Source organism: Xenopus laevis, chromosome 4S, assembly GCF_017654675.1.
Source record: "Xenopus laevis strain J_2021 chromosome 4S, Xenopus_laevis_v10.1, whole genome shotgun sequence".
In the NCBI taxonomy this organism is placed as follows: domain Eukaryota; kingdom Metazoa; phylum Chordata; class Amphibia; order Anura; family Pipidae; genus Xenopus; species Xenopus laevis.
Genome location: NC_054378.1, coordinates 20,690,185 through 20,703,439, shown reverse-complemented (window position 1 = coordinate 20,703,439; position 13,255 = coordinate 20,690,185). Strand labels below are relative to the sequence as shown.

The 13,255-nt window shown below is 42.9% G+C and overlaps 1 protein-coding gene across 5 annotated transcripts in view; it reads left to right on the top strand.

Moving 5' to 3' along the window:
- The window catches only part of nell1.S (neural EGFL like 1 S homeolog), a 328,272-nt gene that overhangs the window by 151,820 nt on the left and 163,197 nt on the right, over positions 1 to 13,255 (top strand). For all 5 annotated transcript variants that reach the window (XM_041591299.1, XM_018260318.2, XM_041591298.1 and 2 more), the window contains 1 exon segment: positions 2,567 to 2,695. In XM_041591299.1, the coding sequence (XP_041447233.1) occupies positions 2,567 to 2,695 (129 nt within the window).

Sequence of the window (13,255 nt, the reverse complement as noted above, 5' to 3'; positions counted from 1 at the left end):
AGTTACCCCTCAAAGTAGTGCTGCTCTGAATCCCCTGTCAAAAGAAACACTGTATTTCTTTCCTTCTATTGTGTACACATGGGCTCCTGTATCAGACTTCCTGCCTTCATCTTAAACCTCCTTGCCCGGGCGTGAACATGCTCAATTTGCTTCTCCCCCCCCCCTTCTCTGCTGTAATCTGAGCCCAGAGCTATAAGTGAGCAGGGAGACACTCGGGCAGGAAGTGATGTCACACCAAGCTAATACTTCAGCTGCTATCCTAAACGAACCGAGAGCTTCTAGAGCTTTTTACTCATGTATGGTAAAACATTAAACAGAATAAATATAGTATTCTAGCTTGCACTTTTGCAGCTAATCTACTGGCAATAAAATGCCTCCATAGCTTTCCTTCTCCTTTGATCAATGAAGCCAATGGGTATTTGCATGGGGTGATTATATTCTGCTGCTCTGTGCATGGAATGACATGACCTTTATCCTTCTTTTGAATCTCTGTCCTATTAAGCCCTGGGTTCCTTTTAATCTGTCTCTATTATTGGGTGTGTGTCGGCAGGCAGTTGTATTTGCTTGGCCTGTTATTAATATTTGCTCAGTGCTTAGGGGTCCCGGCACATTGTCCTGACATGATCATAAATAATATTAATCCCAGTGTTTGTGCTGCTCGTCGTCTCAGCAGAACAACGTCCTGGCATTATCCTCATCAGTAGAAAGTGAGAGTTAGGGGAATTATTTGACCTGCATCTCACAGCTAACAGCTCACCCGGGACCAATATTAATTTAATACTCTAACTGGTTCAACAGAGGCATATCAGATGCGAAGGGATGTATTTGTTAGTTATGGAAACAAAGCCTTTGTGGGGGTCCTTTGACTAGGATCAGTGTTTCCTTCCTAAACAATTTGGCAGCTCCCAGAGGTCAACTCCGTTTTCTTCTCCAAAAAGGAAATTAAACCCATAATACGGATATTACTAGAAGAGTATCAAGCCGTTCATCCCACCATGATGGTGCCTGAGTTCCTGAGAGAAGTTCGGACACAAGTTGGTTGAGTGAAAGAGCTCTGGACATAAATTAGTGATGCCCTGATCTAAACCAGCTGACTAATCTCGAGGATATTTTGCAAAGTTCAGAGTTGACAGGACTTTTAGCATTTAGCCATGGTGACTGCAAGACAACCATTAACTAAAACAAAGATTGGTATCAAGTCCAAATTTGCTTCTAATACTCATGAAAGTTTCTGTATTTTCAACAATTCTGCATTTGGGTGATGGAAGGGTCAGAGCATCTCAGCATTGTACCAGGAGATCTTCTGGTGAGGAAAGCCTTCAGTGGCTCCTAGTCTACTTAACCAATAATTTATTGCCAGATCCATGGCCATTAGCATTTACCATAAGCCTCTGCAGGGGTTTTTCAAGTGGACCTCTTTCCCAATGGGGTGATTGATTGGGAATCAAATCCAGTGTGGTGTGCATCTGAGCATGGCCACCGTCCTAAACCCAAGTAGCATTGTAGAACCCTTAGCTTACTGGACACTAAGTGACCTTATTAGTGTTGTGCGGTTCAGGAAGAACTCAACTCACAACTGACCATTGTCAGACACACTCACTACAACCCTAACCCACGAACTTTGGACATGTTTGTACTGGAATATAATTGTAGAGGGCCGTGGAAAAGGACTGCTCTGAAAAAATACTTGATAATAATTCTGGATCAGGAGGAAGAGGAAGCTCTGAGTTCCCAGATGGCTCTTTACTGTAAGATTGTTGGAAGAAATGTACAAATGCTGTGGGCGAATTTTAATGTGATTTCAAACACTACCCAGTTGCTGCCAAGTGCCATGTTTTCTAGTTTGCTTCATTTCTTTCTTCAGGAATGAGAGATGGGGGGCAAGTGAAGGGGAATTCTGCTGTCACACAGCACCTGCTGTCACACATTTCCAGGAACAGTCTATTGAAATGTCTCATGTGTCTCTTATTAAGGTGCTCAAGATCAGCGAGTGTGTTCAATCTGGTACCCCAGATGCACCTTCTACTGCACGCTCTCTGCAGCCCCAACAGGCATGTTGGAGGCTGTTCCAGGGGCAGCTGAGATGGTCCATCTGGATAGCATGAAGTCTGTGCCCTCATTATTGTTTTGCAAGGCTGTTGGTAGAGGGTCATTAAGAACTTGTCCAGTAGGAGAAGTCATTAAAAGGGTGTCCAAAATATATCACACATGAGTGGGCATCTCCACAGGGCCCCTGCACTGAGTGCTGGTTGGTAGTTGGCTTTGTCCACTGAAATAGCAGGCATTCTGTGATACAGAATAGACAGTTTGGTGCCCCTAACCTTACCAGGAATTTGTCTACCATGGTTAAAGAAGATTGATGGCCATGATAAATTGCTCTTCATTTTCCTATGAACAGAATCCAGTTCCGCGTGTTTGCTCTCTGTTATCTAGAGTTATTGAGGAAAGCAGTTATGCAATGTCCATTTCAGCCTAGTTTAGGTAGCCCTTTATCTTTTACTAATGAGAACGTGTTTTACTGCCCTAAAGAATATAAAAACAATATATATATATTTTTATTTTCTAGGACATAACTTTTGTGCTGACGGACATAGATGTGGTGAGAACTCGGAATGTAGGAACCGTAACACTAAAGCTACTTGTGAGTGTCTCAGTGGCTTTCAACCAATCCAAGGGGATCCGGCCTACTGTGAGGGTAAGTTCTTGTTCATCAAACAATTGTCTTTGCATGAATCTGGCACTAGTGATGGGCGAATTTCTCCTGTTTTGCTTCGTTGAAAAATTAGCGGGTTTCCCGTGAGATTCATGAAACAACGAAAAATTCGCCGCTGCAAAGTGCCGCTGGCAACAATTCCAACACCCATTACAGTCAATGGGTGCCTAGAATTGTCGCTGGCGTCGGAATTGTCGACGGCGTCAAAAATATGTTGCCGCCAATTGCCGCTAATTTTTGCTGGCAATTTTGAGAATTTATTTGCCAGCGGCAAAATGTGCACATTCGCTGCGAATTTGTGCCTGGCGAATAAATTCGCCCATCACTATCTGGTACGTAAAAAGGATTTTGGTGGAAATAAAGCTATTGATATACAAGGTATCAAAACGGTTCTAGGAGTATGTCCCAGTGCTGCACTTGGGTCGGGTTTTGTCTAGCTTGGTCATTTTATGGTCATAACATGGTCTTTAGATGTTCTTCAACGTTTTTATTCTGGGATTTCCTTTCGATTGTAAAAGTTTTACACTGTAGAGGATCATTGGAAGAAGGACAGTTCTTATTGGAATCTAAGTTTATTTTTCTGTTGTCATGGAAGGAAGTGTTCTCCAACTGAGGGAGCCCAGAGCAGCCACAATGAATCTAAAATGCAATGACTATAATGAATCACAACCAGCAGCTCCAGAGCAGCCAATATTTATCACAGCTACCAGCTCTAGGGCAGCCATGATGAATCGTGAAGGCCAATGCTTAACTTCTTGACTGTCGAATATTATTACGTGAATATTAATTGTTACTGACTTGTGCTACTGTTTAACTCTCCTTGTAACATTGTTACCTTTAAATAAGTTAATTGAAATACCTCATCACAAGTATTCTCCATTTATAATTGCCAAAATGTACACATTTTGAAGCATTTATTTGCCATGCACTCATATAGGGGGCGTTCAATGCTTTGGCCAAAGCTGCTTCAGTTTCAGGTTTTCTCAACATCTCATTAACCATTTTTTTTTTTAACAACCTTCAAATGAATATATATAAGAAAGGATAGCGGGCCAAAATGCTCGTGCACCTTGGTATTTTGAGCAGATACTAAATCTTTCACTACTATCATCCTCTTGCCCTACTGTCCCTATATTAGCCTGCAGTCTCCATCTTGCCCTACTGTCTTCATCTTGTCCTGCTGTTTTTACCTTGCCCTCCTGTGTCCAAAATGCCACATTGTCTCCATCTTGACCTACTGTCATTATCTTGCCCTACTGTCAACATCTTGTCCTACTGTCTCCATTGTGAACTACTGTCCCCATCTTGCCTTACTATCTTCATTTTGTCCTACTGTATCCAAAATTCCACACTGTCTCCATCTTGATCTACTGTCACTATATTGTCCTACTGTCTCCATCTTATCTTACTGTTGCCAACTTGCTCTGCTATCTTCATCTTGCCCTACTGTCTCCATCTTGCCCTACTAATTCCTACTTGAAGTATCGTCTCCATCTTGACATACTTTGACCATCTTGTCCTACTGTTTAAACCATGCCTTGCTGTCACCATCGTGCGTTACTATGCCTCCTATTCCCACCTTCATACATACAACTGCTGCTCTGTAGGGGTTTGATGGGGAAATCCTGACTTTTAGAAGTTCATCCACCCAACCAGTTTTACTGTAGGCTACACAGTGGAAATGATTTGTGATTGCTTTTCAAGAGAGGGAATTCCCTAAAACTAATGAGTATCAATAGCAGGCAGTACTTGAGTTGTGAGGTTTGCCAAGAAAATCACCATCATTGAAAGCAAAGTACGGGATACTTTAGTGCGAGTGAGTGGTGTATGTTTGTATGCTAACCAATGGCAACTGTCTGCGGCCCTCAAAATAGTTCAGCAGCAACAACCAACCTATCACTGCAGCACAGAAACAGAGAATAAACTACAATTCAGCAAGCAAGCGTCAGTATAAAGTCCAGGGAGAAAACCAAGTTTCAGCCTCTGCACAAGAAAAATGATAAAGTTATGAGTGTCCAACACCTCTTGGATCTATAACGCACCATGGGCTACATCTCAGGATTAATGTATCGGCTCCTGCCTGGCAGTTCTATCAAGGGTGAAATATTGGGACTTTGTTGAATGAAAATTAGATGCTGGTCTTCCAAACGTTACTTATGTGAAAGTTGGCATCGAACATGAGAAGCACAAACTCGCACCCTTAGGTGTCTGGTTTGGAGTCTCTGGGGGTGTGCCTAACAAATTGAATTGCGTTTATGTTAGCCTTACATAGAAAATATCTCAAAATCTTAGGTATTTCAGTAAAGTAATACCTGAAATCCTGTATGTCGTGTTCTGCTTGGTGGTGCATCATTTCCCAATGCTGCATTAATACAGTGCCCCCCTAAATTGAAATGAAATCCCTTGAAACGGCATAATACCATTTTCTGAACATCTCCTATACATCGCTGCCCACCTAGGTCTGTGGGTATGCTATTTGTTATAAGGGTAGAACCTTCTAGATTTACAGTATTGATGACTTGACTCAGTTTAATTTCCTAGAAATAAAGAATGTTTTCTTCTTAGTTCCCTTAGTTCATGGTTGACCTTTATGTTCCTCCCTGATGTTTCTCCTCTTTGTCCTACCATTATTTCCAGTCCTTTGTTATAATAAAGAAATTGCATCTATTAAGGTGGTGGTGCCTCCTCTTGAGTCGAAGCCCTGACCATTTCTGAGGGAGCTTTTCACTCAATATGAAATCAATATCCTATGGCGAAACTTTCCACTTGACCATAAATTTCCATCTGCTCTTGTGCTTCATCCTCCTAAGAGTCATAAAATGGCTTTCCACAAAATGGGTCGTTGAAACAAATCACGGGAAACGTTGTACGCGAGCTTCTGAGGCGACCTGGGAACCTTCTGCCGATGCAACAATTTATGAGAAATTTCTTTTTCCTCTTCACCTTGTAAATTACATGTTTCTTGATGGAGGAGAGATGTCGGCCGTGAGCATATTTATTGTAAGCTACTGATAATGGGTATTAAAGCTCAGTGGACACCGGCGGTAATGTGTTGCCGCTCTCTGAAATTGATTTGCAATGCTTTTATTTTTCTAGGAGACCAACTTTCAAAAATTCTAAATAATTATCTTGAAGATTTTCCATTTTGCACATGGTGGCTGTTTTAATTGAAAATAAAATGGTCTGACCAAGGGCTACCCAATAGTAATAGTATCAAAAGTAATTTTACTACACCTCTATAATGATGTGGTTAATACCATGTTTCCAATAAATTGGGCAGGACCACCCCCAGTGTATCAATAAGTGAACGACACCCCTAACTTTTGCATGTAAAGGAAGTTAGGGGGTACAAGGGGTGGTGCCTTTACCCAGCCTGCCCCTCAGTGCTGCCATCACAGGCACGAGGGTGGCCACATGTCTTTGTTCTCCATTTCATTTAGAATGCAGAACAGGGCTCAAAAGTGCAGAAATATAGCAGATTGTGCCTGTATTTTGGCACTTCGCACCCTACCATGTTGAATGACCCACAACAATGCTCCTTATATATATAGATGATGCTTAAACTCTATGGGGGGGCCCCATAATGTACAAAGCTCCATATTAAGATGTGAACGACATTCATAATTGTTTAGCAAGTTGGCATTATGCCCTGATTTAGAAAACACACATATGGGGTATATATATATATATATATATATATATATATATATATATACACATATATATATATATACACCCCATCCCAAACTGTGCCTGCACTTATACTACTCGACGTTTCTGATTATTACTTAATCTTCAAATTAAAAACAATTACTGAGGGGAGGTGTACGCGCTTGGCCACACTGACTGAACTATATTGCCCACCCCTCCTGCCTGCTCGGAGAATTGATATGCTGCTGCCCAGGAGAAATGCTTATTTGTATCCTGCAAAAGGCAAATTAAAGCAGCCTTATCTTTCCCCAACACAATTTACCATACGTTTCCCATTGCAGAACTTGCAAATCGAGTTCCCCAAATAGCATCTGAGCCACGGCGTTATCATCGCTTTTCACTTTGTGAGAAATTAGAAGTGCTAAATATATACTTACATGTGCCAGGGATGGAATTAGCCAGGAGCTATGGTGCAAATAAAAATGCATGGCATTGGCTGCAGAAAAGACCGAACCGGTAATTTAGCTTCGGCACACATGTCCTTGCCCATGAAGCAGCACAAATATACATGCACATAAGTGTACCCTAATCCATCTTTTACATACTCATACTAGCTTTCTATTAAAATTAATTTATTGTATTGATCATTGTTACCTACATTACCATTTCATCTCTCTGTTACTTTCATTATATACCCCCACTAATGACATTTGATGCTCATTGCCTTCTACTTCCCCTTTCCTTCTTTCCTTGCCTGTTCACCATTGCCTTCTACTTCCCCTTTCTTTCTTTCTTTCTTTCTTTCTTTCTTTCTTTCTTTCTTTCTTTCTTTCTTTCTTTCTTTCTTTCTTTCTTTCTTTCTTTCTTTCTTTCCTTCTTGTTCATCATTGCCTTCTACTTTCCCCTTCCTTCCTTCATGTTCATCATTCCACAATGCTGCAAAATATGTTGGCACTTTATAAATACAGGTTAATAATTATTGCCTTCTACTTCCTCTTACATTCTTTCCTTTCCTGTTCATCGTTGCCTTCTACTTCCCCTTTCCTTTCCTGTTCATCAGTGCCTTCTACTTCCCTCTCCTTCTTTCCTTTCCTGTTCATTATTGCCTTCTACTTCCCCATTCCTTCTTTCCTGTTCATCGTTGCCTTCTGCTTCCTCTTACCTTCTTTTCTTTCTTATCCATCATTGCCTTCTACTTCCCTTGCCTTCTTTCCTTTCCTGATCATTATTGCCTTCTACTTCCCATTTCCTTTTTTTCCTGTTCATCATTGCCTTCTACTTCCTATTACCTTCTTCTCTTCCTGTTCATTGTTGCCTTCTACTTACTCTTACCTTCTTACCTTTCCTGTTCATCATTGCCTTTTACTTCCCCTTTTCATCTTTACTGTTCATCAATGCCTTCTACTTCCTTTTACCTTCTTTTCTTTCCTGTTCATCATTGCCTTCTACTTCCCCTTTCCTTCTTTCCTGTCCTGTTCATCATTGAGTTCTACTTCCCCTTTCCATCTTTAGTGTTCATCATTGCCTTCTATTCCTCTTACCTTCTTTCCTTTCCTGTTCATCATTGAGTTCTACTTCCCCTTTTTTAAAGGTAATGCTTTATTCGTTTAAACACATAAAACACTTACAAACATTAAACAGTTTTATTACAATCTTGTGTCAATGTCGTTATTGTAGCATGATTGGTACATATTAGTTCTCTCTTTCGGGTCTTACCACTGCAGTAATTGTGTCAGAGTCATCAGAGGGCTTTTCATTCCCTTTCATTCCTTGATTGCAAGCCCGGGCCCGACTCCCACCATGGGCTCCATATTTTATCAAATTTGCGGGTTGTGCCTCTAGTTTCATGCGTAAGCTTAATCATGGGAATAGCCTCGTCAACTAATTTTATCCAGGAGTCCCTGGTGGGAGGGTTGGGCCCCATCCAATGCATAATAACACATTTTTTAGCATAGTACAACAAAACTCGAAACCTAATTTTTGCATGTACAGTGGGGACTAATTGGTCCACTATCCCCAGTAGGCACACCTGAGGTGAGTTCACCTGTGGAAAATCTAGGGTAGTTGCTAGGGCAGCCATTACCTGAGACCAATAGGCTTTTATTATTGGGCAGGCCCAGATCATGTGTAAGAAGTTTGCTGCCATTTCACCACATCTAGGGCAATTGTCGTTGTTTCTTTTACCCATAGCCTTAAGTTTTATTGGGGTTGTATATAACTGATGGAATGTTTTGTATTGAATCAGTTTATCTCTCACGGATATTAAGCTGATATATATTGACTCTGTCGCTTCCTCCCAGTCCTCCTGGGTGAGCTCTGGTACAAGTAATTGCCATTTATTTTGTGCCTTGTGGAATGGAGGGGGGATACTTGCTAATAGGTTGTGGTATAATTTAGATATTAGTTTGGTGGGTTGCTCTACTGCCAGGGACTCCTCCATTGCCAATGTAGTCAACACCGGGGAAAGAGTACCAAACTGTGCCCTGAATAGTTGACGGATTTGAAAGTATCTAAACAGGGGAATGTGAAGTGGAGCACATTTGTCTTGGAGCTCTTGAAATGACAGGAATGTGTTATTTATTAGCAGGTCACCCAGAAATTTGATACCCCGTTGTGGCCAATATAGAAAGTCGTCTAGATTCCGAAAATGTGGAAGATTGGCATTGCCCCATAATGGGAGGGAGGAAATCAAACGCAAGGGTTGTTTTTTAAGCTGTTTCAGTCCTTGACACCAAGCTTTATGGGGTGTAGTAATAGAGGAGGGTAAGTTGCCCATGTCTGTGAGCTTGCGATATGGTAGATTCTTAAGGCCCTCTAAGGACCCTGCTACGTTGGCTTGCAAAGCCATGTTGGGGTTGTATGGGTCAGGATGAAACCACCAGTGTAGGTAATAGATTTGGGATGCTAGGTAATATAGGTGGAAGTTGGGCAGGGCCAGTCCTCCCTCATCTTTATCAGCTGTCAACTTTTCCCAGGCCAGCCGTGGTACTTTTTGGTTCCATATAAAGGGGAGAATGAGATGATTGATTTTTTTTAAACACCGAGCTGGGAATATGGATTGGAGCGTTGTGTAGATGATATAGGATTTTGGGGAGGTATATCATTTTGATAAGATTTATTCTCCCCCACATTGTAAGTGGGAGATTTGCCCAGCCTCGAAGGTCAGCTTCTAGTTTTGTAAGTATCGGATTGAGGTTGATCTGTACGAAGGTGGACAGGTCCCCTTGTATATTCAGACCCAGGTACTTAAATTCCTGCGCCCACGTTAGCACTACATTGGGGGGGAGAAGGGGAGTAGGCTGTTTGTCGATTGGAAAGAGTATGGATTTATCCCAGTTAACTTTAAGGCCTGAAAAAACGCCAAACTGTCCTACTAACGTGAGCAGAGCCAAGAGGGAACCTTGGGTGTCGGCAAGATATATTAACATGTCGTCCGCATATAAGGAGATTTTTTCCGTAATGGGGCCGAGAGTTAAGACAGAAATTTGTTGGGATTCCCGGATGGCAATAGCCAATGGTTCAATGGCTAAGGCAAATAGAAATGGTGACAGGGGACAGCCCTGCCTCGTACCACGATGTAATCGAAACGGAGCAGATATAAGACCATTAACCCTTACCCTTGCCGTTGGCCGTTGGTACAATATTTGGATCCATTTAATAAATTGGTCACCCAGATTAAATCTGCGTAATGTTTCCCAGAGATAAGGCCATTCAATGGAATCGAACGCTTTGGCCGAATCAAGGGAGGCCACTGCTCTCGTGCCCGGCTGATCATGTAACATCTCAATATTGGTATATAATCTCCTCAGGTTGATGTTAGTGGACCTGCCTGGCATAAACCCTGATTGGTCTGGGTGGATTAGGTCTATGATGTATCTTTGAAGTCTTCTCGCAAGTATTTTTGCAAGGATTTTAGCATCCGTATTTATGAGAGAGATAGGTCGGTATGAGCTGCACTGTGACGGGTCTTTGCCAGGTTTGGGGATCACCACAATGAGGGCTTCACTGAATGAGGGGGGTAACGAGCCTGTCACAAAGGAGGACTGTAGGGTACTAAGTAGCTGAGGGGCTAGTTGCTCCTGTAAAGACTTGTACCAAGCCGAGGGGAGGCCATCAGTGCCTGGGGTTTTGTTTGGTGGGAGAGAGGCAATGGCTTCTTTAACCTCTTCTAACCTAATAGGTTCATTTAAAGCCTTCCTGTCATCAGTGCAGAGGGACGGGATGGAAACACTATCTAAAAAAGGTATGTGAAGATCGTTGGAGTGGGTTAGTGATGTATCATATAGCTCCCGATAGTATGAAGCAAACTCCTCTACTAGTAGTTGTGGGTCGGTGACCATTACATTACCCGCTCCCTGTATGACCGGTATCGCTGTAGAGGGACTTATTGTTTTGGCGAAATATGCTAACATTTTACCATTTTTATCACCCATTGCAAAGTACCTTTGTGATTGGTATAGAAGAGCTTTCTTTGTTAACAATGTGTGCTGTCGCTCTAGGGCATTGCGTTTGTCTATTAGAAGTGCGTATGACTCTGGTGAGGGGTTAGAGATGTGATCTGTCTCTGCCTGCAAGACCTCCGCTTCTGCTAGATCAACACTATTTTTGGCTTGATTACGGGCTTGCCGTATTGCTCTAGCTAGGACCCCCCGCATTACCGCCTTGGAGGCATCCCACAGGACCTCCTGGGAGGCCGTGTCTGCATTGGTTTCCCAATAATTGACATAACCCTCTGAGTTGGCTGTTTGCACTGTCTCATTGTTTAACCAGAGAGGACTTAGTCTCCATATTCTAGAATGTGCTGGGGTTGACCATCTGATGGATAAAAGAAGCGGGGAGTGGTCAGAAAGTATTCTGGGGAGAAATTGCACCTTGTCGATAAGGGGCAGCATATCATTAGTTACTAGTGCCAAGTCGATCCTAGAGAAGGACTGGTGAGTAGTCGAGTGGCATGAATACTCCTTTAAGTCAGGGTGTTTCCATCTCCAAGCATCTAGCAATTGAAATGCACTTGCCCATTGAGCTAGTTTGGTAGGGCCTACTTCTTGAGACTTGAGACGGTCTAGCTGAGGGTCCATTGTGGAATTGAAGTCCCCTAGTATGCACATAGGGCCGGGGGGCAGGTTTTGCTAATTTGTTAGTAATGTGATCTAATAATGCTCCTGAATATGGTGGGGGCATGTAGAGGTTGATCATTGTAATAGGCTTATTGTCGATTGTGCAGTGTAGAATAATATAACGACCATAGTGGTCTGTAATGATCTGCGACAGTGAAAATGCTATGGATTTCCTAACCAGGATGGAAACACCTCTAGCGTGGGTAGAAAATGTGGAGTGGTATGACCATCCTACCCAGGGCTTTTTCAAGGAGAGGACTTTTTGCCCAGTGAGGTGCGTTTCTTGTAGCAAAAGGATAGAAGGGGAATGTTTTTTAATATAGTTATGCATGATGCTGCGTTTGAACTTAGAATTAAGCCCCCTGATATTCCAAGAAATAATGTTATAGACTGACATAGTGAGTAATGGACAGATGACTGAGCAAAATGGGTTTGGAACCTGTATCGTGAGAGAACGCATTGACACAACAACCGTTAAAAAGATAGTAATAGACATATACAATAGACACCCCAACAGTTCCCATTTTCCCTCCCTACCCACCTCCCCAACTTGGGTGGGTCTAAAACCCATAACTGAAGACACTTAAATGGTCAGTGACTGTGGGCGTGGCCCTGTATCATCCAACCAGTAGACGTTAGAAATATAAACGGACACAGTTCCCTTCCGTTCCAGATGTGCCATGGACTAGAGGTCTGCTTGTAGATATAGCCGGTCCTGGTGAATAGGTACATCACCCTTGGCTTGGGGGACTACCTGGCTATTTCAACGTATTGACATATATCCTTACCATAGTCTCAGGAAACACTGTCCACAACAGGAGGTCAGCAACAGGGAATGTCAAGTAGACCATGGCTCGTGGACCAAATCGTGTTAAGAAGAAGTATAATGTTCAACAGTCCTTGTATTTAGATAGATGTCAGACCGGCATGAAAGTAACTCAGTGAACGACCATGATATTAGTCCCGTCTGGGACCATCATTTGCCGCTGGTCTTCGTGGGCCCTTTGCGTCTAGCCAAGCTGTTACAGCCGCAGGTGTTGTAAAAAAATGTGACTGGCCACCGTCAATAATCCGTAGCTTGGCAGGGAAAAGCATGCTGTATTGTAGTTGTGCGTCGCGCAGCCGTCTTTTGACGCCCTGGAAGCTTGCTCTTTGTTTCTGTATGGCCAGCAGAGAAGTCCGGGTAGAATGAGATCTTAGCGCCATTGTGTTGAATTTCTCCCTTTTGCCGCGCTGCTCTGAGGATAGCATCGCGATCCCTGTAGTTGAGAAGTTTGAACAGGAAGGCCCTTGGAGGAGCCCCCGGAGGGGGTGCCCTATTTGGAACTCTGTGGGCCCTTTCTATCACAAAAGTGGAGGAGAAAGTATCAGCTCCAAATAAGTCTCGTAGCCAGGTTTCGGTAAAGTGCTCAGGCTGCTGACCCTCTGTCTTCTCCAGGAGCCCGACAACTAGGACATTGTTTCTCCTGTGTCTGTTTTCAAGGTCGTCTATTTTTTCCCAGGCTGACCGAAGTTGTTGTTGAACTTCTTGCACGGAGTTTTGCATCGGATGCACTTGGTCCTCAAGCGTGGAGACTCTGTTTTCTACTTCGGTTGTTCTCTCTCTCACATTTTGTAAATCTTGTCTCAGCAAAGATATATCAATTTTAAGGGCCTCAAGTTGGGCAGTGGCGGATGTGCGATTTTCCAATATTGCGCCCATGAGCTCAGATAGTGATGGTTCTGGAGAGACCATGACTGGTTGTGAGAGAGGCGGTGGGGCCCTCTTGGCTAC